The sequence below is a fragment of the Aspergillus stella-maris genome (genome assembly GCF_047715825.1).
Source record: "Aspergillus stella-maris strain CBS 113639 unplaced genomic scaffold BDV14scaffold_24, whole genome shotgun sequence".
In the NCBI taxonomy this organism is placed as follows: domain Eukaryota; kingdom Fungi; phylum Ascomycota; class Eurotiomycetes; order Eurotiales; family Aspergillaceae; genus Aspergillus; species Aspergillus stella-maris.
Window position 1 is genome coordinate 127,651 of NW_027396818.1, and position 26,586 is coordinate 154,236.

The following is a 26,586-nucleotide window of genomic DNA, read 5'->3' on the forward strand; positions in this document are numbered from 1 at the left end:
AGCAATTTTGGGTTACTAGTGGTTCTGCCCGTAGTGTGAAAAGTGTCTGCCGTAGCCTTGAGTCTGAAACCCCGGGACCAGGACCGTATCTCGAACAGCCCTTGTTCTTCTGCTTTCGATGAAAGAAGAAATCATGGCTATGATCGGAGGTCTTCACGTCGGACCCTGGCTAGAGGGTTCCATTCTCCGATTGGCCTATTGTGCGCACCCGTCTAGAAATAGAGATGTTAGTACATGAGCTGAGGTAGCGAAGAAGACATGGCGGGTAAATCAATCAAACGTCAACAGAATGTGACCTTCCAGGCCCCTGTGCAGAGAAGAACAGTGTCGTCCTGAGAAGCGTTGTTCGATCAGGGTCTTGTATGGCGTTTAAGGGCTTCAAAAGGCCGACCTATGCTGCGACATTTAAATGTCCTTTTCAAGGGCTCATCGCTTCTGGTTATTATCAGTCAACCAGATATGTTTTTAGCTGGACGGAAACTCACAAACCTCACAGGTGCATTGATCAAACGGACCATGGCCTGTACGATGTGGACTGCTTGGGACAATGATATTGGCCGTCGACAGAGTCTGTCAAGAGAATGAGTGCAGTTAGAGTTAAAGCGGAAGGAATTGAAGAGAATGAGAAAGTCAAAACAAAGAGAAGAATGGAAAGTGGTAACACATGCTAGGAAAGAGCTCAGTGAATGTATAGTTGGTTAGGCTGTCGGGCAGTCGATGCCCCAGGCATCAACTGGCCCGTGCACGACCACGAGCGGACCTCAACTCCAGACCTTCCAGGTGACCTTCTGCCACCCAAACCGCCTCTTCTTTCCCTCCGTCTCACTCATCGACGCCCGACCCTCTCGCTCATGCTTACTTCGCTATTTTGAATGCCCTCGAGGCTGCTGTCAAATGTCTGAGCCCTCTAGGGTGCGGTATCAACAATGGCGCAAACGTTTCCGATCACGGACGCCTCCCAGAAACTCTTCGTCGAGTTGAAGTCTAAGAACGAGGATACGCGGCTCAGAGCTGCTTACGAGCTTTACGAGCATATCATTTCGATCTCAAGAGGTAATACAAGCCTTCCTGGAGCTTCACACTGAACCGAGAGCTGATTTTTGTCTACTGCTAGACTTATCTCCGGAGCGATTCCTCGAATTCTACAACGGCATTACTCAACGTATCGGCCAATATGTCGTCACCGGTAACGATGTGTATGAGAGGCTCGGCGGTATTGCTGCTCTCAATAGACTTATAGATCTCGATTGTGTGGACAATGCCCAGAAAACAACTAGATTTTCTAGCTATCTGCGAAGCGCACTCCGCTGCGGCGATACGATCGTCCTCGTACACGCCGCGCGGGCACTCGGTCGACTTGCGAAGCCCGGCGGTGCTCTTACAGCCGAGCTGGTCGAGAGTGAAATACAATCTGCACTGGAAGCGCTTCAATCCGAACGACAAGAGCTTCGGCGATTCGCTGCCGTGTTGGTCATCCGAGAGCTCGCCAAAAACTCCCCCACCCTTCTCTATGGGTTCGTTCCACAAATTTTCGAACTTATTTGGGTTGCCCTTAGGGACCAAAAGGCTCTCATCCGAGAGTGTGCTTCCGAAGCAGTGAGCGAGTGTTTCGAGATCATCGCTGCAAGAGACATACAAGTCCGACAGCTGTGGTTCGCAAGGATCTATGAGGAAGCGCTCTTAGGTCTAAAGTCCAATAATGTGGACTCTATCCATGGATCACTCTTGGTGCTGAAAGAGCTTCTGTTGAAGGGTGCCATGTTCATGAACGAGCACTACCATAATGCATGTGAAATTGTTCTCCGTCTCAAGGACCACCGTGATCCCAAGATTCGGACGCAGGTCGTTCTTACCATTCCAATCCTCGCCTCCTACGCTCCCGTTGATTTTATCGACACATATCTGCATAAGTTCATGGTACACCTTCAAGCCCAACTCAAGCGGGACAGAGAGCGAAATGCTGCTTTCATTGCTATTGGCAAGATTGCCAATGCCGTGGGCGTTGCCATTGCACAGTACCTGGATGGGATCATTGTTCATATCCGGGAGGGCCTGGCGATAAAAGCGTAAGTGCGGTTTTCCGAAGTTGCAAGCGCAGCGCTAACCATTACAAGGCGAAATCGGGCTGTTATCAACGAAGCACCTATGTTTGAGTGTATCAGCATGCTTTCCATCGCCGTCGGACAGGCACTCAGTAGATACATGGAATCACTCCTTGACCCCATTTTTGCCTGCGGCCTGAGCGAATCTCTGACCCAGGCTCTCATTGACATGGCGCACTACATACCTCCAATCAAGCCGACGGTCCAAGTGAAGCTACTAGATATGCTCAGCCTGATTCTTGATGGAAACCCTTTTCGGCCTTTGGGATGCCCCGACAGCCGATTGCCCCCGATGCCTTCCTTTGCGAAGGACTTCACCCAACAAGAGCTACACGCTGATGCTGAGATTGCATTAGCCCTACATACCTTGGGCAGCTTTGACTTTTCGGGCCACATATTGAATGAGTTCGTGCGAGATGTTGCTATCCGCTACGTTGAGAACGACAATCCTGAGATCCGCAAGGCCGCCGCTCTCACTTGCTGTCAGCTTTTCATCCATGATCCTATCATTAACCAGACTAGTAGCCACTCGATACAGGTTGTTAGCGAAGTCATAGACAAGCTATTGACCGTCGGAGTTGGTGATTCGGATCCTGAGATTCGACGCACTGTTCTATGGTCCCTCGACCGCAAGTTTGACCGGCACCTCGCACGGCCAGAGAATATCCGATGCCTGTTCTTGGCCGTCAACGATGAAGTATTCTCTGTTCGGGAGGCTGCGATCTCTATCATTGGACGCGTCTCCAGCGTCAATCCCGCATATGTATTCCCGCCTTTGCGCAAGCTGTTGGTGAATTTGCTTACAGGCCTCGGATTCGCAACCACTGCGCGCCAAAAGGAAGAGAGCGCGCAGCTTATCAGCCTCTTTGTCTCGAATGCGACCAAACTCATACGTTCATATGTTGACCCCATGGTGAAGACTCTGCTGCCCAAAGCAACCGACGCAAACGATGGTGTCGCGTCTACTACGCTAAAAGCAGTTGGAGAGCTTGCCAGCGTTGGAGGGAGCGATATGAAGACGTATTTACCCGAGCTTATGCCTATTATCTTGGACGCTCTGCAGGATCTTTCATCCCACCCGAAAAGAGAAGCGGCTTTAAGAACCCTGGGCCAAATAGCCAGCAACTCTGGCTACGTTATCGACCCATACGTGGAGCATCCGCATCTACTTGCTGTACTCATCGGTATCATCAAGACAGAGCAGACAGGGTCGCTTCGGAAAGAGACAATCAAGGTGCTGGGAATACTTGGTGCATTGGATCCCTACAAGTACCAGCAGATCAGCGAAACCGCGCCGGATGTTCACCATATCAACGAGATCCAATCAGTCTCGGATGTCAGTCTCATCATGCAAGGCCTTGCGCCATCCAACGAAGAGTACTACCCGACTGTTGTGATCCACACCCTCATGCAGAATATACTTCGCGAGAGTTCTCTTGCACAACATCATTCGCAGGTCATTGATGCGATTGTAACGATCTTCAAGACTCTCGGTTTGAAGTGTGTCCCATTCCTTGGCCAGATCATTCCTGGTTTCATCTCTGTGATCCGGAATTCACCTTTGAGTCGACTTGAATCTTACTTTAACCAAATGGCGATCCTAGTCAATATCGTAAGGCAGCACATAAGAGCCTTTCTGCCTGAGATCATTGAAGTCATTCGAGATTTCTGGGAAACAACGCATCAAATCCAAGCGACGATTCTTTCGCTTGTCGAGGCGATTGCCAAGTCTCTAGAGGGGGAATTCAAGAAATACCTCGCCAATCTCATTCCTCCAATGTTGGCCTCTCTTGAGAGCGATACTAGTCAACGACGGCAGCCGTCAGAGAGAATTCTGCACAGCTTTCTGATTTTCGGACCCAGCGGTGAAGAGTACATGCATCTGATCGTCCCGTCTATTGTGCGCCTGTTCGACAGAGCTCAGAACCCGCCAAGCCTTAGAAAGTCGGCTATTGACAGCTTGACGAAACTGTCTCGCCAGGTCAATGTTTCTGACTTTGCGTCCTTGATTGTCCATTCCCTGTCCCGAGTCGTTGCCGGCAACGATCGGATGTTGAGACAGGCTGCAATGGATTGCATCTGCTCCTTGATATTCCAGCTAGGACAGGACTTTAACCACTACATCAACCTGTTCAACAAAGTCTTGAAACAAAACCAGGTCAATCACGTCAATTATCAGATTCTCGTGACCAAACTTCAAAAGGGTGATCCGCTTCCACAGGATCTCAACCCAGACGAAAGCTATGCTACGTTAGCAGATGATGCCAACTATGCAGATATTGGCCAGAAGAAGATGGTGGTCAACCAGCAGCACTTGAAGAACGCTTGGGATGCATCGTCGAAGTCGACACGGGAGGATTGGCAGGAATGGATTCGCCGATTCAGCGTGGAACTCTTGAAGGAGTCGCCTTCGCCAGCGCTGCGCGCTTGTGCAAACTTGGGGAGTTTATATACGCCGCTTTCCAGAGATCTATTCAACGCCGCCTTCGTTTCTTGCTGGACTGAATTGTTTGATCAATATCAGGAGGAGCTTGTAAGGTCGATCGAAAAGGCCCTCACCTCCCCTAATATTCCGCCAGAGATTCTTCAGATCCTGCTCAATCTTGCTGAATTCATGGAGCACGACGATAAAGCATTGCCGATCGACATCCGTACTCTCGGCAAATATGCCGCCAAATGCCACGCGTTTGCAAAGGCCCTCCACTACAAGGAACTCGAATTCGAACAAGACCAGAATTCTGGTGCGGTAGAAGCCTTGATTACCATTAATAATCAACTTCAGCAGTCCGACGCCGCCATCGGTATCCTTCGGAAAGCCCAAGCATATCGTGATGTTGAACTCAAAGAGACCTGGTTCGAAAAGCTTCAGCGCTGGGAGGAGGCTCTCGCGGCTTACAAGCGTCGGGAAAAGATTGATCCTGACTCTTTCGGCATTACGATGGGCAAAATGCGGTGTCTGCACGCTCTCGGAGAGTGGAAGGTGCTTTCAGACTTGGCGCAGGAGAAATGGAACCAGGCTTCGCTGGAACATCGAAAATCCATTGCTCCGCTAGCCGCTGCAGCTGCATGGGGTCGAGGTCAATGGGAATTGATGGATTCGTACTTGGGCGTCATGAAGGAGCAGTCTCCGGACCGCTCGTTCTTTGGTGCGATTTTGGCAATCCATCGTAATCAGTTCGAAGAGGCGGGGATGTACATTGAAAAGGCGCGGAATGGCCTTGACACGGAGCTGTCGGCTTTGCTTGGCGAGTCATATAACCGTGCATACAATGTCATTGTACGTGTGCAGATGCTTGCTGAACTTGAGGAAATCATCACATACAAGCAAAATGTTGGCGACCCGGAGAGGCAAAACGCCATGCGCCAAACCTGGAACAGACGACTTCTTGGCTGCCAGCAAAATGTGGAGGTATGGCAACGCAATCTCAAGGTGCGAGCACTGGTTACGACGCCACGAGAGAACCTGGATATGTGGATCAAGTTTGCAAACCTCTGCCGCAAGTCGAACCGAATGGGACTTGCCGAACGGTCTCTGGCGTCGCTAGAAACAATTCTTTCCGATGGTAATGGCGGTACACGGACTATATCACCACCCGAAGTCACTTATGCTCGCTTAAAATTCAGCTGGGCGACTGGTCGCCAACGTGAAGCCCTTCAAATGCTCCGGGAATTTACCGGCAATCTTACCGAAGATCTCACTCGCTTCAACGCTCTTGCAGCCTCGCAGGCGGAACATAATAACATCAACGGCATCAACGGTGCCGCTGACCCGAACCATGTCGACCATCAGGGTCTGAAGGATCGCGTTGGTGACGTGAATAAGTTCCGGAAACTTCTTGCTAAGAGTTATCTGAGACTCGGAGAGTGGCAGACGGCCTTGCAACGAGGGGACTGGCGGCCAGAACTTGTTCGCGAAGTCCTCAACGCATACTCAGCGGCCACTAGATACAATCGTGATTCTTACAAAGCTTGGCACTCATGGGCTCTAGCAAACTTTGAGGTGGTGACAACAATTGCCAGCCAAGCAAGCAGGGATGGCGGAAACCTGTCGCTGGTTCCAGGTCATATTGTCACAGAGCATGTGATTCCTGCCATCCGTGGTTTCCTTAGGTCCATCGCGCTGTCATCAACGTCTTCTCTGCAAGACACTTTGCGGTTGCTCACCCTCTGGTTCAATCATGGCGGCGATCAAGAGGTCAACGCGGTGGTCACGGAGGGCTTCACCGCAGTCAACATTGACACATGGCTTGCCGTTACACCTCAGCTTATTGCTCGTATCAACCAGCCCAACTTTAGGGTTCGCAGCGCCGTCCATCGTCTGCTGGCAGAACTGGGCAAGGCACATCCTCAGGCCCTTGTGTATCCGCTGACGGTGGCAATGAAATCCAACGTTGCTCGCCGGTCACAGTCTGCCAGCAGTATCATGGAGAGCATGCGAACACACAGTGCCAACCTGGTCGAACAAGCCGACCTTGTAAGTCACGAACTGATCAGAGTTGCCGTTCTATGGCACGAGCTCTGGCATGAAGGACTGGAAGAAGCCTCACGACTGTACTTTGGCGACCACAATGTGGATGGAATGTTCTCGACGCTTGCACCACTCCATGAGATGCTCGACAAGGGTGCTGAGACATTACGTGAGGTGTCATTCGCTCAAGCGTTCGGTCGAGACTTGGCCGAAGCGAAGCATTTCTGCATGCTTTACCGAGAGACTGAGGAGATCGGCGACTTGAACCAGGCGTGGGACCTGTACTACAATGTCTTCCGCAAGATCAGCCGACAGTTACCGCAGCTGTCGACTCTCGACTTGAAATATGTGTCGCCCAAGCTCAAGGATTGCACGGACCTTGACCTGGCCGTTCCTGGTACCTACCAGAGTGGCCGCCCTGTGATCCGCATCATCAGCTTTGATCCTATTCTACACGTCCTGCAAACCAAGAAGCGGCCGCGCAGGATGACGCTCAAGGGTAGCGACGGAAGCTCTTATATGTACATTGTAAAGGGTCACGAAGATATCCGACAAGATGAGCGGGTCATGCAACTCTTCGGTTTGGTCAACACTCTTCTCGACAACGATAGCGAGAGCTTCAAGCGTCATTTGACAGTGCAGCGATTCCCGGCTATTCCACTGTCCCAGAACTCTGGTATTATCGGATGGGTCACCAACAGTGACACACTACATGCCCTGATCAAAGAGTACCGAGAAACCCGACGCATTCTACTCAACATCGAGCACAGGATCATGCTGCAAATGGCTCCAGACTACGATAATCTCACGCTTATGCAAAAGGTCGAAGTCTTTGGCTATGCTATGGACAACACGACAGGAAAGGATCTCTACCGCGTTTTGTGGTTGAAGAGTAAGAGCTCAGAAGCATGGCTGGAACGCCGAACCAATTACACTCGGTCTCTCGGTGTCATGTCGATGGTCGGCTACATTCTTGGTCTGGGTGATCGTCACCCATCCAATCTTCTCCTTGACCGTGTTACTGGAAAGGTGGTTCATATCGATTTCGGCGACTGCTTCGAGGTTGCGATGCATCGGGAAAAGTATCCCGAGCGCGTACCTTTCCGTCTGACCCGTATGTTGACATTCGCAATGGAAGTTAGCAACATTGAAGGAAGCTACCGAATCACATGCGAAGCTGTGATGCGGGTAATTCGCGAGAACAAGGAGTCATTGATGGCCGTTCTCGAAGCTGTAAGTCACTTGCTCACTACACATTTAAAACATACTGACCCGCGTAGTTCATTCACGACCCACTCATCAACTGGCGTCTCGGAATCCGCGAGTCTCCCGACCGAATGCCGTTCAATGGCGAGCGACGTCAATCAATAATTTCAAACGGCAATATGGATCAGGGCGTGCAACCGAGTGCCTTTTCCCGACACCGCCGGCCGTCAATACTGGAAGGCGGCATCCTCGACGCCCAAGAAGGCATCCCGAACGAAGCACGCGAGGCCCAAAACGCGAGAGCCCTGCAGGTGCTTGCCCGTGTTCGGGAGAAGCTGACTGGCCGAGACTTTAAGCCTACCGATGAGCTGAACGTGAGTGACCAGGTTGACAAGTTGCTTGCGCAGGCGACTAGCGTCGAGAACATCTGTCAGCACTGGATTGGATGGTGTAGTTTCTGGTGATTCTTTTGCTTCCTTGTGGATATATTGTGTTCAGGGTCTTTTTTTCAACTTTCACATTTTGATGGCGATGACGGATTTGCATGGGATGAGTTTTATGAGTTTTTGTTCGGCTGTAGCATAATGGCTCTCTGCCACGCCGACCTGCTTTGCGTTGCTTCCAAGGGATGGTGGTTACCTTATGATTGTTATTTGCGCTAGACATGACATTCAGCTCTACGGAGTATATAATGGCATTTCTAATCACTTACTACATAACTTTAAACATAAACGAATTTAAATGTGAGATCTATCCCACGATATGAATCTAAATCTAGAGTAGTGGTGGCCCTTTGTTTTACTTAGTCGACGTCACAAGATTCGCTGTCGCTGAGCCGAGGTCACGGGCAGACACTCATCACCTCCTCAATCCTCCTCGTCGGCTCTTTGCCCTCCAGCTTTACTCTTTCACACCCCCCTAATCCCTCATGCAATCGCATGACACTACTCATCTCGCAATAATCAACCGTCGAATTCGATGCGAAAAGAACCATGGCCCCGCCTCCACAGCCTGATCCTGGGGTAAACCCCGTGGTCCGCAACGCCCTGCGCGTCTCGCTCAGCGCCAGAGAATACAAGGCTCTCCACGAGTATATCCAGAGGTCTCCCACCTTGCAGAAAAAATTGCTGTCCCCAGCGAAATTTGAAGCGGTTACTCGCTCGAAAAGTAAATATAATGAGGCTGCTGTGCGGGCGTCGCTACGTGTGTTTCTTGTGTCGGGGGGGCTTTTGAAGGTGGTGGAGTTTATTGTTGGTCGTGTGCAGAGGAAGAGTGCTCAGTATGTCTTTCTTTATCTTTATCTTGATTTGATTTGGAGTAGATGGATGATGGCTAATGCGATTTAAGGACGAAAGCAAGAACAACGCTTCTACAGTCTCCGAACTTCCGCCTTTCACTCTCCCTCTCCTTGATGGTTCTCCTTCATCGACTCCTACACCGGTTTTTCGTCCGCCTCCGCGCAAACCTCCGCACAGATGAAGCGACGCCCTTTCGCGAGCGGAACCCGCGGCTTTCGAAGGCACTGACATCGCGGTATGCGCCCGCCGTGGGTGCTAGTCTTGCTGGATTCGCACTGGGCATAGCAACGCAGAACCAGCTGCGCATGACGGTTGCGATATATGCGGCTACACGGGGTCTCGAGGCGACGTATAATGTTATGGATGAGAAGGGGTGGTTGGTGAACAAGCCGAGGTGGTTTGGGAGCTGGTTGCTTATGCCGGCTTCGTTGGCGCAGTTGTTTCATGCGTTTGTTTTTGATCGGGAGGCTACGCCTAAGGTTGGTTACTGGCCTTGTATCCTGCGATGTGGTTATTTTGGATGGAATGGCTAATTGGATGCAGTGGTTCGGGGATGCGATTCTCAAGTACTCGCCGAGTTATATCCATGAGCGACCGGATACATTGCCGGCGCAGTTCCCGTGGCCGGAGAAGGAGGAGATTGTGGATTCGATTGCAGCGATTGCGAATCTTCGTTGGCCGTAAGTCTGTCCTGTTGGTGTAACAGGAAAAGCGTTAACAGAAGCAGAGCGTTTGTCTCGCCAATACTACGTCCGGCAGGCCCCGACGTCCTACCTTCAGGACTAAAGTCTATCTCACCCATCACAGGACCAGCGCACCCCTCAATTCCCAATCTCTCCTGTGCGCTGCTTCATCCCAACAACCCCAGCTGTGGCACAGCATGCGCGCACCAGGTCTTGCTCTCTGTATCAGCCCTTGCACGCCTGTTGACCGTAGTAACTCTCGCGCGCTCAGCCCTGCACCTGAAATCCTGGCTCACAGCCCCTCTCACAACGGTAAATACCCTGTCACAAAAAGTCCTCACGCAGACAGGCGTCCTTTCCGCATCCCTTAGCACAGCCTGGGGCACAATCTGCCTGTGGAACGCGCTTCTCCCGCGCTCCGCCCTCCCAACACAGCGCTTCTACCTGTCCGGTTGTCTGGCTGGCATACCGTTCGCATTTCTGGGAAATAACAGCCGCAGTCTCTTCCTGTACTTTTTCCGACTCGCGGTCGACTCCGCGTGGAAAGCGGGGGTGAAGAGGGGAGCTTGGAAGGGGTGGAGAGCAGGCGAGGTCACATTGTTCGTGGCAGCTTGGGCTGTTCTAGGATCTGTGCTGGAAGGCCGACCGGGCGCGGTGCAGGGTCCCGCAGCGCGGAAGGTGCTCGCCTGGATGAGGGGCGAGGGGTTCGTGGATCCAGTGGTGAAAGAGAAGGAGAGGGAGAAGAGGAGGAGAAGCAAATAGTTTTATCACGATCTATGTCATCGTCTGTAATTACTCTATTTAGACCCTGGAAATAATGGCGTTGAATTGAAGCAAAAGGAAACATTCCCCGCAAAAACCCTCCGCAGAACGGAAACCATTTCTCCTCTGGGTCTGGAAGCTGTTTTCCGGGGTTTGACCCTCTCTTCCCCACCTTCTCACCACAGACCACCCATTGGCGATCAACATCGGAGTTGTTCCTGCGAGGGGTCCTCACTGATAGGTACGGTACGGTAGATACGTGTCTAGCTGCAGTGCCGACACGGACATGGCAATTCGCGTTGTTCGCGAGATCAGACCGACTTTTGGCACTTAAATTCGGGACTCGCTGTTTGAGCAAATACTGCTCCTCTTCCTTCCTCACCAACCTGCATCCCCTCATTCAATTGTTCCCCTCTCTCGACCTACTAAGTCAATTGACTCTCTCCCCTCCCAACCTCCTCCTCAACGACAATCCAAAGAACCAAAATGACAGCCCAACGCCTCAAAATCGGCTGCGCAGGCCTCGGCCGCATGGGCAAGCGCCACGCCCTAAACTTCCTCGAGCGCACCCCCCGCGCGGAACTAGTCGCCGCCAGCACCCCCGACGACGCCGAGATCGAGTGGGCGAAGGTCCACCTTGCCCCCTACGGCGTCACAATCTACAAGGACTACGATGAGATGCTGAAGCATGAAGGTCTTGAAGCAGTTGTTGTTGCGAGCGCGACTGCTGTGCATGCCGAGCAGGCGATTAAGGCGATTGAGAAGGAGAAGCATGTTCTTTGTGAGAAGCCGTTGAGTACGAGTGTTGAGATTGTATGTTCCTCTTCAGGTTTACCCTACCCTACCTTGCCTACTTGACTATTTTGTGGTTGTGGTTGGGGGTGAGTGCTAATGAAGGTATACTGTAGAGCCAAAAAGTCCTCGACGCCGCAAACTCCAAGCCACACCTTAACGTAATGTGCGGTTTCTCCCGGCGCTTCGACGCCTCCTACCGCGACGCCTACACCAAGATGTCCAGCGGCGCGCTCGGCTCCCCATCCGTAATCCGCTCCCAAACATGCGACAAGCTCGATCCTTCAGGGTTCTTCGTGGCGTACGCCGAATTCTCCGGCGGGATCTTCGTCGACTGCTCGATTCACGATATTGATCTTACATTGTGGTTCTTCGGGCAGGAGAGTAAAGTCCGGAGTGTTTCTGCTGTTGGTATCACGGCTGTGGAACCGGATCTGAGGAAGCATAATGATCGCGATAATGCTGTTGGATTGGTAGAGTTCTATGATGGGAAGATGGCTTATTTCTATGCATCCCGCATGATGGCTGCGGGACAGGAAGATACGAGTGAATTTATCGGGACGAAGGGGAAGGTCACCGTCAACGCGCAACCACAGCTTAACCTCGTTCAAACGTTCGATGCAGGCGGTATCAAGAAGGAGATTCCGCAGCATTACTATGACCGCTTTGAGTATGCGTTTGTCACAGAGGCGAATGAGTTTACCGCGAGTGTGCTTGAGAAGAAGCCTGTGCCGTTGAAGCTTGAGGGGGCGGTGCAGGCTGTGCGGATTGGGGCTGCGTTGCAGGAGAGTTTGATTTCGGGAGAGAAGATCTTCTTTGATGAGAGTGGAGAGCGGATTGCTAAGAATAAGCTTTAGATTTCGTTTTCATCAAATGGCTGTTTCTTGTTATTGAGGATGGGATATGCTATAGACTGAAAATAGATTCATACCCGATACAGAAAGTATTGTACATGACTGAGTAAACGTAATGGAAAAGCATTAAGCTGCAAGCTCACGATAGTGTCTCGCAGATAACTCAATAGGCGGCAGTCTAGGCCGAGAAACATCTGTCTTAAGTGCTTTATTCACTAGCGAAACGCCCTTGCCAGTACTCTTCGACTTATGCACTTGAATCTAGATCAGGGCTGCTAGAGCTCCCAGTACTGGAATTCCAACGCCGAGTCCCACTCCTAGCGCGGTCTTGTTGGTTGAGGTGCTTGAGTCGGATTCAGAAGAGGTTGAGTTTCGTGAGGGTGAAGACGGATTTGGATCTGTTGTTGTGTTGTTTCCAGTGGGGGTTGAGGTTAGTGAAGACGTTTCAGAGGTAGGGCTAGTAGAAGTTGATGTCGAAGTAGAAGTGGAACTCGAACTCGAACTCGACAAAGTACTCTCGCGATCCGGCTCCGTTATAATAAAATACGCCGACGGAATAGCCTCACCCGGCACATTGGCGTTGATCCAGAAGAAAAAGACATTAGACACTGCAAGATCGAAATTGTAAAGCTGTGTCACCCATGTGAAGTTCAGTGTTGGGTCTTCCGGATCGGTCTTTGCTGTTAAGTAGAGTAGTTAGTACCGGTATAGAACCTGGTTCCCGCAACGAGAGACCTAACAGTAAACAATTCCCTGTTTCAAGGCCGCATTCCGACCCGGAAGGTTCTGCCAGAAAGTCATATTATAGACGTCGAGTGTCGTAACCCAGGAAACGACCATCTCTTCTCCTAGAGCCCATTCTCTCGATCGACCAGAGGGAAGATAGCCGGGGGACGAGAAGCCGTTTTGCGGGTCGACCACACAGCATACCAGGCTCGGCAATGAAAGGAGAATGATAAAGAGACGAAAGCCGTATTGGAGAAGTCGTATCATCGCATTTGTGTGAGTCGCGACGTGAGTATGTCAAACTCAAGCACAAGAGAGAAAAAAAATTGAACATGGGCGCGGCGAAAGCTGGCACGCAGTCAACAGGCAGCCCCGTCTCATCCCCCAGCCTTGTCTTGTCTTGTCTTGCCATCAGCGCTGCCAACAACAAAATTTTCCATCAGCACAAGGCTATTCAGGGGCTAAAAGTATGATTACTCTCCCAATTGTCGAGCAAAGTGCTGCTTAGTGGAAATGTCAGGGCGCATTGTGCCACCGTTTGCGACAAGCCATATGCTGTACAACACACCAGCGCTAAATGAGAGGGCATCTGGAGGCTGAGAGGTGCATATCATGCAGATCATGTTGGCGATATGAGAGATCTGAGACTGGAAGGAATAAGAAATATCCTCGGATGAAGTTTGAATTGACATGTCCAGGAGGACGAGTGGCTGTAGGTGAAGCTATCAAGACAGACAGCCCGCTGTCGGGGATAATGGGTCTTATGTAAGCACATACATTGGATAATACATGAGGAAGGTAACCTCCAGTAGGTCCTGCTGGTCGCACTTCCCCTGCATAAAAGTATTTGTCAGTCCTGGAGGGAAGGTGGGATGGACTGTAACCGCGAGACTGCTCCTTCCTATTTTGGTGGCCCCAACTGGCTGTAGTTAGCCCTACATGCTTACTACTAGCTAGGGTATATAATAGAGAGACTGATCTACAGAGATATAAAGCTCTATGAAGAAGACTGTGACGTAAAGAGCGCTAAGGATGCGATTTTGTCTGCTATAGACGAGATATATAAGAAAACTTGAACATCATATTTAACAATGGCAACTGGTGATAAAATCGTTGCTTGATATCATAACTCATAAACACGAAAGAAAAAGAAAGTCATAAACATTCCCAAATCAAGTAAAGCAGTAGAGAAAGAAGTCTACCACTTAATAACCTTCTTCGGGAAAAACTCATCAATCAGCTCAAAGTAATAAGGCTTCAGCTCCTCCAAGCTCGGCACATCATCGCTCTTGCTGTAAAGGTCATACGGGTTAAACGCCTTAACAGCCTTGAGCATCGCCTCGTCCTTGTCGTTCATCAGGTGCCTGTACGCACCGGCGTTGTGCCAGGGATAGAAAGAGTGGTAGCGGATCATGGCGAGGGCTTCGGCGGGCAGCGTGCTCTGCTCCTTTGCAACGTGGTACAGGTACTCGTCGTGGCCCCAGGAGAGCATGACGTTGTCGAGACCACAGCCAGGCGTGTAGATGCCGTTCTCGGTAGAGTAGATTGGGTGCTCGTAGTCTTCGTTGTCCTTGAAGGAGTCCCGGCCGTAGATGATGCGGTCGTCGAAGCCGCAGCCTACAGGGAATGTATCGCCAACGACATCCCATTGGCCCTGGGCGTCGAAGAAGAAGAGGAGCTTGCCGAGGTCGTGAATTAGACCGGTAAGTTGCATCCAGCGGGGCTTGCCGTCGCGGCGGATCGCCTCGGCGGACTGGAGCAGGTGGTCGATTTGGGAGAGCGAGGTGTCTGGGTCTGACTCGTCGATGAGGGTGTTGAGTTTCTCCATGGCTTCCCAGACCGTCATTTCGGCGCGGGTCTTGGAGTGGAAGTCGTTGCGGGCTTTGAGGTTGTACGCGACTGTTTGCTTGGTGTGTTGCTCGCGGTAGAAGTTCTTGACGCGGTCGCAGGCGTCTTCGTATTGCCGAAACTGGGTCTTGTCCTTTTCCTTGTCGAACTCGGAGGCATCGTAGAGGTCTTTTTCGGTCTTGCCTTGGGCTTTGAGGGCCTGCTTGAGGACATTGACGTTGTCGATTGCGTCGGAGGTTTCCTCGAGGGCGGCTCCGTTGGCGGCGTGGGGAGACATTTTGTTGGTTTTTTTTTTTGTTAAGAATAAACTTTTAGTAAATAGAGATAGATGTTTGGTTGATGAGGAGAAGGAGAACGATGACCGAGAAACCTGGAAAGAGATATATAGGACATTGTGGCGAGCGAGCGTTGAAGTGATTTCCGATCCAGGACAAGGTGAGGCTGTCGAACGGATTCCAGAATCCGCAGAGACAGAAGTAGGGCAAGGAACCCAGTTTCCGACACTCCCTCCCCGCATCGTCATAGCCCTAAGCCCAGGTAATTATAGAAATTAGTTCCATGCTTAAGTAAGGAAATCCGGGTCAATAATCGGAATCGCTCCGACTGATGGAATTATTGGAGAGAAACCAAGAACAATGTCCGGGGGAATTTGCCCCGATGCCCCTCCCCCTCATGCTTCGTGTCCGGGCTATATCACTCCGCGGGTTTGTCCCTGATTCCTGATTTCTCTTCTATTCTTTTTCTTCCTTTTCGCTTCTCTCATTCGAACCTGCCAAGATACCCAATTGAAGCAAAACAACCACCAAAATGTCCCTCGCAGACACAACCTTCAAGCTCAACACTGGCGCTACCATCCCCGCGCTCGGCCTGGGTATGCCCCTCCAGCTTTCCAAACTCACCCCCTCCCAACAAGAGCAGCAATACTAACACAACCCAGGAACATGGCAATCCGCCCCCGGCGAAGTAAGCGCAGCCGTCTACCACGCCCTTAAAGTCGGCTACCGCCACATCGACGCAGCGCAATGCTACGGCAACGAGACCGAAGTCGGCGAGGGCATCCAAAAGGCCCTGGCTGAAGGAATCGTCCAGCGATCCGAAATCTTCGTCACTACAAAACTCTGGTGCACATACCACTCGCGCGTTGAAGAAGCGCTCAATCTCTCTCTTTCTAAATTGGGGCTCGATTATCTGGACTTGTATCTTGTTCACTGGCCGCTTGCTATGAACCCCAAGGGGAACCATGAGCTTTTCCCTAAACTCCCTGATGGGAGTCGGGATTTGGTTAGAGAGCACAGCCACGTCACGACGTGGAAGAATATGGAGGATTTGATTAGCAAGCATCCGGAGAAGGTTAAAGCCATTGGCGTATCGAATTACTCGGTTAAGTATCTTGAGGAACTACTGCCGCAGGTGAAGATTGTGCCTGCTGTGAACCAGATTGAGAATCATCCTGCGCTGCCGCAGCAGGAGATTGTCGATCTCTGCAAGGAGAAGGGGATCCTTATCACTGCTTATAGTCCGTTGGGGAGCACGGGGAGCCCGTTGTTCAAGGAGGATGCTATCTTGAAGGTTGCGGAGAAGAGGGGCGTTGCGCCTGCTACGGTGTTGTTGAGTTGGCATTGTAAGTTGATCCTTTTCTTTCTTTTGTTGTATGTGATGAGGTGATCTGTGCTAATTGATGCAGTGGCTCGTGGGTCGTCTGTTCTTGCCAAGTCGGTTACGCCTTCGCGCATTGAGGATAACAGGAACCTGGTCAAGTTGGACCAGGAGGATATTGACACCATCGGCAAGTACTCTGCTGAGTTGGCTGCGAAGAATGGTTTCCAGCGATACGTGTACCCTCCGTTCGGCGTCAACTTTGGATTCCCCGACAAGCAGTGACTATATGAGTCCGCGAGACTGTAGGATGGATATAGAGTGTACATAGAAGTAAACAATCAACTGGCTTTGATTATCAACATATTGCCATCTACTCTACACATCCCTTCCAAATTCAATAGACTGATACTTTGACCAACCTCATATCACCAAAGTCATGCCAAACTAAGAGCTAGTAATGAAAACCAACCCACTCTCTTTCCAACACATTCTCAGTCTCTAATTGTCCATGTCCATGTCCATGGCTCTGCTGCGGATCGCCATACACCTTGCTAGTAAGAAACTCCTGATAACACAACTCTCGCACAGCTTCAGGCATCACGACTTCAACGTTTGAAGCTGCAGGTGCGGGGGCCGGAGTAGGGGCCGGGGCTGGCTCCGGTTTTGCCTCACTCGTCTCTTTGTTCCCCTCCTTCTCTTTCTTCTTCTCTTCCTCTTCTGCCCTCTTTTTCTCTTCTCTTGCCGCTTTTCTCGCTTTGCCCTTCTTCCTGCCAGATGTGGACCCTGTACTAGCAGCCTTCTCCGCAGCTTCCTTCATTTCCTTCTCCTCCTTTGTCTTTTGTTTGACTATGTCCTTCAACATGACCTGAGCATAATTCCTCAGAGCCGCTCGGCGTCTCGTCTCCCTCTCAAGGACGATCGCCTTAGCCAGTGTCTCGCTCAAAACGCCACGCTTCGAGAGCATATCAAATGCAAGCCGGAGCTCATAAAATGGGAGAGTGAGAAGCACTGCCGAGGGAATGGTTATTTCGGGGCCGGGGGCTGGACTGAGACTGGTGCCAGTGGCCACGAGTGGACCTAAAGAGGGCTTGGAGTTCTTGCTTTGAGGGGTAGGCGTAGCCGGGATTAAAGCCTGGGTCTGGGCCTCGTGTTGTGGACACGGTGGCGTTTGACTGCTGCTACCGGTTGTGGTGGTTGCCTTAGTGTATTTTGCCCATTCTTCGCTTCGAGCAGGGAACGATCCAAATTTCACATCCGCAAGGCGGGGGTTATTTGCTACTGCTGCCGATGGGGTAGGAGGACTTGGTACAGCAACATGTACAGCCTCGGCAGTGGGCTGTTCTCCAGTAGCGGGCTGTTCCTTAGCAGTGGGTTCTTCCTCAGCAGTGTCTGTGGCTTGGGCAATTGAAGAAGAGGGAGCGACGTTTTTCAGAAAGTCCGGCACTCGGTCAGGGACAGTGCCAGATTGCGCAGCACAGTAAAGTTTGAAGTTTGGCTGGATGTGATCAGCAATAAAGTGTATTGCAGAAGCAACAAGACGACGTGACCAGTCCCTCTGCAAATCAGGAATTGGATAAGGGTGTATGGAGCGGGCTGGAGGCCCGTCATCTGCACTAGCACCCCCCTTTGGGCTGGGGTCGCGCTGAGTGTTTGGCAACGTGACAGCAAACGTTTCCGTGCGAAGCCCAAAGTGAAGAACATGCTCGACAGTCTCCCAGCTAAGCAAATCAAGCGCCAGAGTAAAAGCAATGTTCACCTGAGGTTGCAAATAGAAGAATGCCGCGCAGACTCCGTACCCAAGTGCCATATCCAGCATTGCCGACTGCAATGAAAACGGATAGTCGGGCTCGTCTCCAGGTTGTGGGTAGGGGTCATATCCCAGGGCATTCAAGGTCATTGGCTTCAGGATTTGAGCTGTGAGTGCGGGTCTACCGTAAAGATAGTGCACAACCTGCTCCCACGGTGCAAATAAGATGAAGTTCTCACCAGCAACCGCCCGAATTTCCTGGCTGTAGTACGGACTCTCAAGTAGCTTTGCAACGAGGCCACTGCGTGACACAATGCATTTATGAGCTCTGATATATATCGGGTAGGCTTGCTCGATTCTGAAAAGCAGCGTGAGCTGGATGTCGCACATGTCGTTACTTTCCATCTTACCGACCATGCTGTTGGAGAACTCCTCGCTTGAGTGTAGAGCTAGAGCTCGGGCATCCTCAACACCACCCATAATTATGGGCTTGGCATTGAAAGGGGAAGGGGAGGCGGGCGTAACCATCAGCTTCACACCGGACGGTCTTGATGGCGAAGAGGCAGACGCGGTGGTTGAGACGGTTGCCGGCGCTGCCGCGGTGGAGGTTTTGATGGGAGGCGTAGCAGATCGTGTCCCCAATAAAAGTGTTTTTGAATCATCGTCTGTCTGGGAATCAGGCTGGCAGTTGCAACAGTCCCCGGCGTGATGAGTACAGCAACAGGAACGCGAAGGCGGGCAGGGACAGTCAGCAGGAGCTTTGTGGACACAGCAGATGCTCTTGTACTGGCACAGCGGGCGGTTGTGGATTTGACAGCTAGCATTGTCCTCGGTTTTGTCTTTCTGAGTGTTTTGCTCGGTCTGACCCTGCTCTGTTTCTTGCCAAACATCTGCGGTGCGCTCAGTGTGGAACGGAGTAACACCGTTGACTCCATGACTACCAAACACAGTCTTTTTGGACGAGCGGCCTTCCTCATACTCATAGGTATGCTTCTTTTCTCGCTCCGGTGTCTCCTTGTATTCATCGTCCGTCTCGAAACTTTCGCTCCTAGCTTGCTGCTTCTTTCTCATTTTCTCAAGCTTTCTCACTTTTCGCTTTGCCGACGGTCCGTCCACCTGCGGTATGATGAGCTCCTCAACGAGGTCGTCGAAATCAGGATCAAATTCAGGCTCGGAAGCGATCATTCCAACCGAATGAGCGCGAGTGCGAGGTGGGGTCCACGAAGTCAAGGGATCGACCGGATCGAGACTGGGATGAGGACGGGCGATTTCGAAGAAGTGATCGAGCGCGCGACTGGCGGAGGGAAGCTCAGAGGAGCAGAAGGAGTTACGGCGGATCATCGTGGTTTCCTTTTCTGAACGAGGAGAGATTGAGGGTACTTGCCGAATAAAGAAAAGACAAGAAGAGGGGTGATGGTAGAGATGGAGAGAAAGCTGTTGTGTTGGAAGAATGAGAAAAGGCTGCCATGTTTCTAGTGATGGATATCACCTCATGTCGTCCTGGCAATGATGGTTGTTTCGTTGCTTCTAGGTCCAAAAAGTTTACATCTTTCGTCCCTTGAGCTCAATGCATATAAGATACCATTCAGAGACAAACAGGTCTTCAGAGGTTTTATGGAAAGGCCTTGCATAGGGCTTCTGTTACAGGTGACTGGCTTCGCATTTACTTGTATAGTTATTAAGACTAGCTTGTTCTTAGCCTATCACAACCAAACTAAGCCCAATTGACCTGCTGCTTCTTAGCTTGCTTCAGGATTCTGCTTCAATGGATTTTTCCATCCCCAGGCGTTCGCTGGCAGTCCGCCACTTCGGAGCTGGATGATTTGTCTTCGCGGAGGCTAAGACCAAAACTGGAGGCTTACATGGTCGCCAGTTCTCTTCCGTAGTGACGTTGCTAAAGTCATTACCATCCATCTTCACTTGTTCTTGTTTCTTCAGTAAGCGAGCACAATTATTCCCTTCCTTCGAGAGCAATGGACATACCCCTGGCCCACTCGGCGATATCTGGCGTGTCAAAAACTGCACTAAGCCAAGCTTGATCAATGTCCCATCTTCGCGTGCCGCAAGTAGCGAGAAGTCCATAAGAAAACCTGGAACCAGGGTATAATTGCCACCATGCTCTATATCAGTGTAGGGGCAGCCCTGTAAAGATTCCAAAGAACAATAAGCTCTGCAAAAGTATTCTAGGACAAAAACTCGGAACTTATCAAGTATTGTGAGACTCGTCGGTGTTTTCCGTACAAGGATGGAGCATGTACTCTTGACACTGAGAATTATCAGGCGTACTCGAGGAGGCTATATGGTGGGGGGTTTGAAAAAGGGCAGTTGCGAGCGGAACCTGAAGACGCTGATCCTATCTGCGCTACGGAGTTCTCTAGATGAGGTGACGTGCGGCTTGTTTACCAGAAGTGGCTGGAGCAGGCAGACCCAATTCTTTTTATCCCTCGATGTCCTTGATGTGAATCCACTTATTTATATTGCGGATCGAATATCAGTCCCTGCTGTTAGAGAAAGCTTCTCGATAGGCTAACACTATTTCCCATTCATTCATTGTAAAGCAGCAGCGTACACCCGGTGCGTAGTAGACCCAGAAAGAATAAACAAACACCATAACATTGCTAGATCATGACCACTCAATATCTCTCCACTAGGCTGGTATCACCACTCCGTAGGCCATCGTTTTCTCATCTCCGGCGTGATACTCTGAACAGTATGCGCAAATTCAACTTCCAGCCAAGGGTCCCAATCCCAATCAATCCATTCTGAGAAGGGGAAGACGGTGTTTCTGCGCGTAACATTATTCCACCGTAGCAAGGGTGAAATGTAGTGTCCCAAAAAGTTATTGAGCCTTTTTAGACGCGGATAGTCGCGGCTGCGGTTAAAAAGCGCATGGCCTAGGTCAACGAATACAATAACATTTCGGGGTTCAACGTCGGTGAGTAGGATATCCTTTTCAGAAATACGGCTATCGATGTCCACAATTGACTTCATGATTTGTTGTCGGAGTGACTGAGGATAATAAGCTGGGCTGGCATCCGCCATTGAAAGTCCTTGAATGTGTTCGATCAAGATCATGTGAACTGTTCGTGTGCGCAGTTCTCGGCGTCCACGGCCATACTCAGACTAAAGAATCCGTAGAATTTCGGTATTCAGCGACCCTGAATTTCGTTCAAGGCCATGTACGCATTGGCTTCGTGGGTATAGAATCTGTCCATACAGAGGAAAGGGTTGAGCCAACCTCCGTCGTCATTGAAGTAAAGCGGATCGTAAACTTCGCGACCAATATTGCTCCTTCTTCAGGAAGATTTGGCGATGTCCCATGTAGAATCCGGGCAGTAAAAACCGGTGAGTTATGGCCATCACCCGTTTTCAAAGGCTCGATAACTTTTAGGTGGTCGCTTGAGACACCGGTCAACTGGAGTCAACCCCTCCCTTGCTAATCTCTCGCTTTCACTGTTACTACAACATTTCCACGTTACTAGCGTTATTTCTGATCCCTTCGCAGACTTTGATCTTCATTGTCGCATAGATCTCCACCAGATGTTTGCCGATCGAGTGGATCGGTTCGAGATCGGACTGACGAGTGACGACCACACCATGTTACGTACTGGATCTGCACTTTACAGTTCTGCAGAGATCGCAGGCTGCAGGTGAAGATACTACTAGGAGGTCATCCTTCTGATCTCACTATTCTGGTGTTGTGGCTGCACTTCCAAAATCTCCAACCTTCAGTAACCCAAATACCCATCAAACCTAGACCCAACCCCGAGCATCGCAATCCCACCCCCCCTAGGATCCAGAGACGACCCACGAATGCTCGCCTATGTCCTCGTCTCTGTCAGGAAGCCAGTTCAATGTCAGCCAATCGACCAGTGATGGCGCAGCTAGCGTGTGACGACAGCAAGGAAGATGACCGGGCCGATAGTCATCCACGTCTATACTAAGGCAGAAAGGGACTAATGTCATATCAGGGAGTACGAGGCATCATACCAGGTGCTTTGATACTACATACCAAGCGGGATGACGGGTTTGACAGAGCAAACCCTACAGTATGATCTATGGGATATATAAGGACGCTCTCTACCTGCTGTATATAGTTTTGTTATTCGTGCCTTATCTTCAGTCTACAGTAACATAGTCAGATTGCCAAATGTTACAATTGCACTTTCTACTTTGTCTTCTCTCTTTTGATATCAGAATACCTTAAGGTCTACGACGCTTAAGCAGGACAACCCTGACCTTATCTGACAGTCTCCTCCCCACTGATCCTCCCCAATACCTTAGGGGGAGGGGGTGGAAGGTTGTTGTGGTCTTGCTGGTATCGGCGTTTTGTGAGGTTGGAAGTGGTAGATTTGAGGATATGGATGGATTAGTAGGTAGAAACGGTGTTGGCATTTTGAGATGGAGAGATGGAGAGATGAGGGGGGAAGACAGATGACTTGCGCGGGCGGCAAGATTCCGATTTTCGGCCGCACGCGATTCAAAGGATCTACGTTGGAGAAAGAAGACTGTTGCCATTTATCCCTTTGTGGTTTAATCTGGTTGCATTCCAATAGTACAGGGGGTACCTATATGGAGGGAGTGGCAGCCCAAGGTTGCTTGGTTGAAAAGACGGAGTATACGCTATGAGGTTCATGTGATTTATCACTTGCTATAAAAGTTATGTTCCTATGGCTGTTCTTTCCTCATGCACACCTATAACTAGGTGATTGCCTAATCTATGTCCATGGTCACATCCATGGCCATGACCTTGCTTAAACACGAACTTCTAATCTATAGGTAAGGTAACCCATCAAACCCCCCTACAACCCCATATCCCGCACCAGCATAACCTCCCTCACAGCCTCATCCCTTCCTCCGTACTGAACCTCGCCAGAACATCCCCCGTGCCCCTCATTAGAACCCTTACATCAGGGACCCTCCAATCCGGATATCTCCCCTTCATCTCCAAAAACTCATCTTCTAGCAATCCCAAGCCCCTCTGCAGCCTGCCATGCGCTAGGCCTGGGTCTGTTCCTGCTCCAGCCCCAGCCAGACCACCATCCCCATTCCCATGCCCATTCTCAGCATCCCTTCCCACAAGCACCCAATCACTCTCCCTAAACCCTACAACAAGATCCAACGTCCTAAGTCTACTCATAGACCGAATAACATCTAAATAGAAGTGTCCAAAATAATGCACGTCCGCGACATCAACAATCATCCTCTCGACAAGACTCCTTTCAGTGGATGGGATATAAGCCAGGACGTCTTCGCGGAGATGGAACGTGTCAAGAGTGAATGAGATGAAGATTGGCTGCGGGCTTTCGCTTTGCGAGGGGTGTGAAGGTCCAGCTGGAGGTTGCGGGGCTGGAGTTTGAGTTGGAGGCGGTTGAGATTTCTGGTGCTGGTGTTGGTTTTGGTTCTGCTCTGCACCAGGACCAGCAATGAAATAAATACTCTTATCCTCATCAACCTGAAACCACTTCCTATAACCACCCGCCACCAGCGCCACCCCCCTTGCCTCCCGATTCACAAGCATCAAAGCCGGCGGCGGCGTCAGGGATTCAAAAGACACTGCGAATCGCCGTTTCATGAGCGGATGCACGGCGCGGTGGCATTTTAGGTGCACTGTGCGGGGTTCAGCGAGGGTCAGGTTCCATATCAATAGGCGGAGTTCTGTGGGGAGAAAGGGGAAAGGGTGGAATTCCGTATGGGTCAGTGAGTTGATGGTTGTGGTTTCGTTGTGTGGTGGTGTCAAGATCGACATTTTGCGATAAGAGATGGGCGGGTGTGTTGGGTTTGGGAGAATAAGGATGACAGCGGGCGCGGGTGGAAGGAGGAATTTCAACTTCAACTTCAAGTTTGAAATCTTCAGCCGCATACGTTTCAGAGGATCGGGCGACGGTCTGGCGACGATCTGTTGCTATTTAGCCCTTTGTGGTTTAGTGGTGGTCTACTTAGTCTACCTAGGTATGGAGTAGCTAAGGTACATAGTAGTAGGGGGTGGGGGCCTATCTAATGGGCGCCCGTCAATTGCTTTCCATTGTGGAGATAAACGATATCAGGTACCTACCTACCTACCGTGCCTTGCAACTCAATGTGGCTATAGGTGTGGAGTCTAGGGACAAGAAGTCTGCTTTACCGGGTTCAGACCAGGGCTTAGTTTTACTACTTTGTATGTTTTTGATTACTTGGTCTGTATCCCGAGCATTAGGGCTTCTGGAATGAGAGAAAATCGTGTCACCTGGCTTGCCAATATGGCCTGTCACCAGCGAAGTTTCATTAATTGATCGAGGCTCTAACGACATGTTTAGATTCTATCTCCGCCAGAATCCACGTTGGTGTAAAGGAGTGTAAGAATATAAGTAGGTCTAAGTCGGCCAATATCCAAAGCCAAAACATAGCCATGGTCCAGGCCGATACCGTAGAGCATGGGCTTTAGCGCAGTCTAGCAACCAAAGTAGACCTTTACTCCTCCTCCTCGTAAACCTCTTCCTCGCCATAGACATCCGCACCCTCACCATCAGAAATGGTCGCGTCCTGGTACTGCTGGTACTCGGACATCAAGTCGTTCATGTTGCTTTCTGCCTCGGTGAACTCCATCTCGTCCATTCCTTCGCCGGTATACCAGTGCAAGAACGCCTTGCGACGGAACATGGCGGTGAATTGAGTAGAGACGCGGTGGAAGAGTTCCTGCACAGAGGTCGAGTTGCCGACAAACGTAGCAGCCATCTTCAGACCCTTTGGTGGGACCGAGCAGACGGCGGTTTGCACGTTGTTGGGGATCCATTCGACAAAGTACGCGGAGTTCTTGTTTTGCACATTGCCCATCTGGTCCTCAACTTCTTTCATGGAGATCTTTCCGCGGCTGTGCTATTGTCAGCATTTTGGGAATGTGGAGAGCTGGGACATTTTAGACGCCGCGAGGGGACTTACAAAAGAGCGGAGCAGGTCAAGAAACGGCCGTTCTGGTAGTTAGCGGCTGTCATCATGTTCCGCGGATCAAACATCTGGTGCGTGAGCTCCGGGACAGACACTGAGCGGAACGAAGAAGAGCCACGACTAGTCAAGGGAGCGAATCCGACCATGAAGAAGTGCAACCGGGGGAATGGGACCATGTTGACGGCCAACTTTCGCAGATCAGAGTTCAGCTGGCCTGGGAAGCGCAGACTAACAGTGACTCCGGACATGACCGCCGAAACCAGGTGATTGAGATCGCCATACGAAGGCGAAGACAGCTTCAACGTACGGTTGCAAATATCATAAAGAGCCTCGTTGTCCAAGCAGAACGTCTCGTCGGAATGTTCGACAAGCTGATGCACTGAAAGCGTAGCGTTGTACGGTTCAACCACCGTATCAGACACCTTGGGGGATGGCATGACGGAGAATGTCGCCATCATCCGATCGGGAAACTCCTCGCGGACCTTTGAGATAAGCAGAGTGCCCATACCGGAGCCAGTACCGCCGCCCAACGAGTGCGTAAACTGGAATCCTTGAAGACAGTCGCAGTGTTCTGCTTCCCGACGCACGACATCCACGACCTGATCCACCAATTCCGCTCCTTCGGTGTAGTGACCCTTTGCCCAGTTGTTTCCGGCGCCAGATTGTCCAAACACAAAGTTATCGGGGCGGTACAGACTACCGTTCTGGCCGGACTGGATGGCATCCATGGTGCCGGGTTCCAAGTCGACGAGCACCGCACGGGGCACGTATTTGTTGTTGCCACCTTCATTGAAGTAGACGTTCATGCGCTCCAACTGCAGGTCGGAATCGCCTTGGTAGCTAGCTGGGTGTTAAACGAGGGGAGGAGGGGGGTATTCAAGCGGTGAATGTATGAAATCACTAACTAGCCGGAGGGGTCGAGACCATGTTCGCCGGAGATGGTTTGCCTAGTGAGTGTTAGGTGACTGACAGGGTGAAGAACATTTAGTGAGAGTCTCACCAGAAGGCACCACCAATTTGGTTACCCTTTAAGAAGCAAGCACGGGTAAGCAGGCGTATTTTGAAGCTTCAGGGTGGGAAAACCTACACACTGGCCGGTCTGGATATGGACCTATTGAAGGGATTAGATTAGCAGAGATAAGGATTGTGCAGCAGACTTACAATCTCACGCATGGTGGCGGTAGTGCTGGATTGAAAGTGTTGTTTTTGGAGAATATTTTTATCGAAGAGGATGTGGGTGAAAAGGAGAAAGGTGAAAGGAAAAGCAAGCTCAGACTATTAAGCGCTGTGCGGAGTTTGGCCTAGCTCACATTGGATCCCCGATCAACGACTCCACTGGCCGGCAGTTGGAGTCCAGGCCTCAGGCCAAACCTGTGTCGAATAAATTGTCGCGAAGTGAACCAGTCATATCAGCATGAGCTAACAGAGAGAAAAAAATAAAATAAAACATCAGCGGACAAGTTCGTCAGGTCTCGAAGAACACGCAACCAAATGGAGAGTGATGAGGCTCTATTCACCGGGCAGTTAGCGCGATCGCGTGGAGAATGGACTGGGGATACAAACAAACAATGTAAACA

The 26,586-nt window shown here is 50.8% G+C and overlaps 10 protein-coding genes across 10 annotated transcripts; 4 read left to right on the forward strand and 6 right to left on the reverse strand.

Moving 5' to 3' along the window:
- Nucleotides 1-806: 806 nt before the first annotated feature.
- tor (putative TOR pathway phosphatidylinositol 3-kinase TorA) lies at nt 807-8,533 on the forward strand. The gene is made up of 4 exons (XM_073776977.1): nt 807-1,053; nt 1,115-2,066; nt 2,115-7,803; nt 7,851-8,533. Exons 1-4 carry the CDS (start codon nt 927-929, stop codon nt 8,238-8,240), a joined length of 7,158 nt encoding a protein of 2,385 aa, XP_073628576.1. The 5' UTR covers nt 807-926; the 3' UTR covers nt 8,241-8,533.
- Nucleotides 8,534-8,586: 53 nt separating this feature from the next.
- BDV14DRAFT_172376 (uncharacterized protein) lies at nt 8,587-10,731 on the forward strand. The gene is made up of 4 exons (XM_073768578.1): nt 8,587-9,055; nt 9,124-9,553; nt 9,618-9,754; nt 9,802-10,731. The coding sequence occupies exons 1-4, from the start codon at nt 8,769-8,771 to the stop codon at nt 10,517-10,519; spliced, it is 1,572 nt and encodes a 523-aa protein (XP_073628577.1). The 5' UTR covers nt 8,587-8,768; the 3' UTR covers nt 10,520-10,731.
- BDV14DRAFT_53444 (putative NAD binding Rossmann fold oxidoreductase) lies at nt 10,701-12,223 on the forward strand. Its single transcript, XM_073776978.1, has 2 exons — nt 10,701-11,332; nt 11,428-12,223. The coding sequence occupies exons 1-2, from the start codon at nt 11,006-11,008 to the stop codon at nt 12,166-12,168; spliced, it is 1,068 nt and encodes a 355-aa protein (XP_073628578.1). The 5' UTR covers nt 10,701-11,005; the 3' UTR covers nt 12,169-12,223.
- Nucleotides 12,224-12,426: 203 nt separating this feature from the next.
- Nucleotides 12,427-13,005, reverse strand: BDV14DRAFT_199712 (uncharacterized protein; the record flags this gene model as incomplete). Its single annotated transcript, XM_073773342.1, has 2 exons — nt 12,427-12,845; nt 12,906-13,005. 2 exons carry the CDS (start codon nt 13,003-13,005, stop codon nt 12,427-12,429), a joined length of 519 nt encoding a protein of 172 aa, XP_073628579.1.
- Nucleotides 13,006-14,089: 1,084 nt separating this feature from the next.
- Nucleotides 14,090-15,016, reverse strand: BDV14DRAFT_189450 (inositol oxygenase; the record flags this gene model as incomplete). The annotated part of the gene is made up of 1 exon (XM_073771198.1): nt 14,090-15,016. The coding sequence occupies one exon, from the start codon at nt 15,014-15,016 to the stop codon at nt 14,090-14,092; it is 927 nt and encodes a 308-aa protein (XP_073628580.1).
- Nucleotides 15,017-15,492: 476 nt separating this feature from the next.
- BDV14DRAFT_53448 (putative glycerol dehydrogenase) lies at nt 15,493-16,685 on the forward strand. Its single transcript, XM_073776979.1, has 3 exons — nt 15,493-15,610; nt 15,677-16,360; nt 16,424-16,685. Exons 1-3 carry the CDS (start codon nt 15,547-15,549, stop codon nt 16,618-16,620), a joined length of 945 nt encoding a protein of 314 aa, XP_073628581.1. The 5' UTR covers nt 15,493-15,546; the 3' UTR covers nt 16,621-16,685.
- Nucleotides 16,686-16,789: 104 nt separating this feature from the next.
- BDV14DRAFT_199715 (uncharacterized protein) lies at nt 16,790-19,426 on the reverse strand (the record flags this gene model as incomplete). Its single annotated transcript, XM_073773343.1, has 1 exon — nt 16,790-19,426. The coding sequence occupies one exon, from the start codon at nt 19,424-19,426 to the stop codon at nt 16,790-16,792; it is 2,637 nt and encodes an 878-aa protein (XP_073628582.1).
- A 1,317-nt stretch (nt 19,427-20,743) lies between these two features.
- On the reverse strand, nt 20,744-21,833 carry BDV14DRAFT_189453 (uncharacterized protein; the record flags this gene model as incomplete). The annotated part of the gene is made up of 4 exons (XM_073771199.1): nt 20,744-21,165; nt 21,243-21,356; nt 21,471-21,591; nt 21,774-21,833. The coding sequence occupies 4 exons, from the start codon at nt 21,831-21,833 to the stop codon at nt 20,744-20,746; spliced, it is 717 nt and encodes a 238-aa protein (XP_073628583.1).
- Nucleotides 21,834-22,717: 884 nt separating this feature from the next.
- Nucleotides 22,718-23,890, reverse strand: BDV14DRAFT_172382 (2EXR domain-containing protein). Its single transcript, XM_073768579.1, has one exon. It carries the CDS (start codon nt 23,832-23,834, stop codon nt 22,923-22,925), a length of 912 nt encoding a protein of 303 aa, XP_073628584.1. The 5' UTR covers nt 23,835-23,890; the 3' UTR covers nt 22,718-22,922.
- Nucleotides 23,891-24,302: 412 nt separating this feature from the next.
- BDV14DRAFT_172385 (beta tubulin-like) lies at nt 24,303-26,247 on the reverse strand. The gene is made up of 6 exons (XM_073768580.1): nt 26,171-26,247; nt 26,097-26,120; nt 26,010-26,035; nt 25,915-25,956; nt 25,004-25,849; nt 24,303-24,935 (listed from the first exon to the last, which is right to left on the reverse strand). Exons 1-6 carry the CDS (start codon nt 26,180-26,182, stop codon nt 24,536-24,538), a joined length of 1,350 nt encoding a protein of 449 aa, XP_073628585.1. The 5' UTR covers nt 26,183-26,247; the 3' UTR covers nt 24,303-24,535.
- Between the last annotated feature and the right edge of the window lie 339 nt (nt 26,248-26,586).

Bases quoted from the DNA above. Each gene is read 5' to 3' on its own strand.
- BDV14DRAFT_172382 (XM_073768579.1), bottom strand. From the start codon at position 23,834: ATGTCGATCTTGACACCACCACACAACGAAACCACAACCATCAACTCA.
- BDV14DRAFT_172376 (XM_073768578.1), top strand. From the start codon at position 8,769: ATGGCCCCGCCTCCACAGCCTGATCCTGGGGTAAACCCCGTGGTCCGC. The intron at 9,554-9,617 runs GTTGGTTACTGG...AATTGGATGCAG, and splicing joins ATCGGGAGGCTACGCCTAAG to TGGTTCGGGGATGCGATTCT. The intron at 9,755-9,801 runs GTAAGTCTGTCC...TAACAGAAGCAG, and splicing joins ATTGCGAATCTTCGTTGGCC to AGCGTTTGTCTCGCCAATAC.
- BDV14DRAFT_53444 (XM_073776978.1), top strand. From the start codon at position 11,006: ATGACAGCCCAACGCCTCAAAATCGGCTGCGCAGGCCTCGGCCGCATG. The intron at 11,333-11,427 runs GTATGTTCCTCT...GGTATACTGTAG, and splicing joins TGAGTACGAGTGTTGAGATT to AGCCAAAAAGTCCTCGACGC.
- BDV14DRAFT_172385 (XM_073768580.1), bottom strand. The intron at 26,036-26,096 runs GTAGGTTTTCCC...TGCTTCTTAAAG, and splicing joins ATATCCAGACCGGCCAGTGT to GGTAACCAAATTGGTGGTGC. The intron at 25,957-26,009 runs GTGAGACTCTCA...AACACTCACTAG, and splicing joins CAAATTGGTGGTGCCTTCTG to GCAAACCATCTCCGGCGAAC.
- BDV14DRAFT_53448 (XM_073776979.1), top strand. From the start codon at position 15,547: ATGTCCCTCGCAGACACAACCTTCAAGCTCAACACTGGCGCTACCATC. The intron at 15,611-15,676 runs GTATGCCCCTCC...AACACAACCCAG, and splicing joins CATCCCCGCGCTCGGCCTGG to GAACATGGCAATCCGCCCCC. The intron at 16,361-16,423 runs GTAAGTTGATCC...TAATTGATGCAG, and splicing joins GGTGTTGTTGAGTTGGCATT to TGGCTCGTGGGTCGTCTGTT.
- tor (XM_073776977.1), top strand. From the start codon at position 927: ATGGCGCAAACGTTTCCGATCACGGACGCCTCCCAGAAACTCTTCGTC. The intron at 1,054-1,114 runs GTAATACAAGCC...GTCTACTGCTAG, and splicing joins TATCATTTCGATCTCAAGAG to ACTTATCTCCGGAGCGATTC. The intron at 2,067-2,114 runs GTAAGTGCGGTT...AACCATTACAAG, and splicing joins GAGGGCCTGGCGATAAAAGC to GCGAAATCGGGCTGTTATCA.